A 1,558-nucleotide genomic window follows, 5' to 3' on the forward strand; every position below is an offset into this window, starting at 1 on the left:
ATGGTACACACACACAGTTCTGCGTATTTCGAACATCGAATACATTGGGGTTAGCGCTCTAGTATTCTTATTATATCTCTATGGATTAAACACGTTTAATATTCTACTACGCGACTGCCCCTGACGCACACCATCGCGTCTGCGTTCAACTCACACAGTCCCGACGCGACAACAAATCGCGTCGGGCTGCGTCGGCCGACGCTGCCTGAGTTGGCCTTTAGGCTATTACGTCGCTAGTCTGTTATAGAGTTTTTTTGTTCAGCACGGCAATCCAAACTCAGTTGTCACAATCATTATATTGACAAATTTTAAACATAACAATTATATTATATAGGCCTATCAAGAATTACCCTACCTAATTTATTACCGTATCTTCCTATTTTAATCTGTAATTGTCACAATAATAATAATAATAATAATAATAATAATAATAATAATAATAATAATAATAATAATAATAATAATAATAATAATAATAATATTATACAGGAGTATCAAGAATTACCCTACATCTTCCTATTTTAATCTGTAAATAGAAGATTGCGTTGCTGGATAAATGATGTTTTATATTGAAAAAGGTATTTAAAGATGAACATATTTCGTCCGTACCTGTTGTAAGAAAACCATAAAAGTTGAGCCTGTAATTGATGGTTACTACAATGACGTCACCGGTGGCAGCTAATACCACCCCAGAGTAATCGTCTGTCGAGGCAGTGCCTGTTACGAAGCCGCCCCCGTGAATGAAGAACATGACAGCTGCATTGCGTGGCTATGAATAATAATAAATAGAAACCATAAATTTTAAAACAACTTTTGCCACGGACAGTTCGGAAGCCTGGTCTATGTGTATAGGCCTACCCTGGTTGCTGTTTTAATATTATACGCCTGTTGTATTTAGCTCATGGATGTAAATGTCCGTGTTCATTTTCATTCTGCATTTGTAATAAATGGAATGAATAAATTTGATGATTTATAAGAACATACACATTTAATAATTTATGTTTGCAAATTTTCTTTGATCACGCGCATTTATAGGCGTCTAAAAATAACCCAAGCCAAACCATTAATCCTGCATTCACATCGGATCCGAATCGAAATTCGGACGTTTACGATCGACTTCCTGGAAGGCTCTCGATGTGAAAATTCGGTGTTAATGCAAGTTAACTGAATAAATCAGATATCCGTTACCTTAGTTTGAGGTACAAAGATGTTTAAGTACAAGCAATCATCTTCACCCACAACTGTATAGTGTACACCAGACTGGATGCACCAAGAACTATATTTTGTAGCATTTAGTGTTCCTGACCAAGGTTCTTTCGGAAGGGGCTTTTCAAAGCGCAGATCACCGACCGGGGGCTCGGCGTATGGAATACCCTTGTAGACATCGATATACTTATTGACACCTATGTACGAATCTTCCGAAAAAAGAATCGTCTTTCCTGTAACATTTCCCAATGGTGTAGTTACGTGTGGGGATTGAGAGTAAACTAACGCAATGATACAAGAAAACGTAAGAGCGATGGTAGTTAGAGAACCCATGACTGTATGGACATGGCGT

At 37.5% G+C, this 1,558-nt stretch overlaps 1 protein-coding gene across 1 annotated transcript in view; it reads right to left on the reverse strand.

Moving 5' to 3' along the window:
* Positions 1-1,558, reverse strand: part of LOC117108065 (cholinesterase 2-like) — a 13,675-nt gene extending 12,117 nt beyond the window's left edge. Inside the window, exons 1-2 of the mRNA XM_033249928.1 lie at positions 1,189-1,558; positions 610-769 (exon numbers count right to left, since the gene is read on the reverse strand). Of these exons, the coding sequence (XP_033105819.1) occupies positions 610-769; positions 1,189-1,539 (511 nt within the window). The 5' untranslated portion in view covers positions 1,540-1,558. The remainder of the gene's footprint in view (positions 1-609; positions 770-1,188) is intronic.

Source organism: Anneissia japonica, unplaced genomic scaffold, assembly GCF_011630105.1.
Source record: "Anneissia japonica isolate Jap-2015-1 unplaced genomic scaffold, ASM1163010v1 scaffold287960_len3192837_cov198, whole genome shotgun sequence".
NCBI classification, from domain to species: Eukaryota; Metazoa; Echinodermata; class Crinoidea; order Comatulida; family Comatulidae; genus Anneissia; species Anneissia japonica.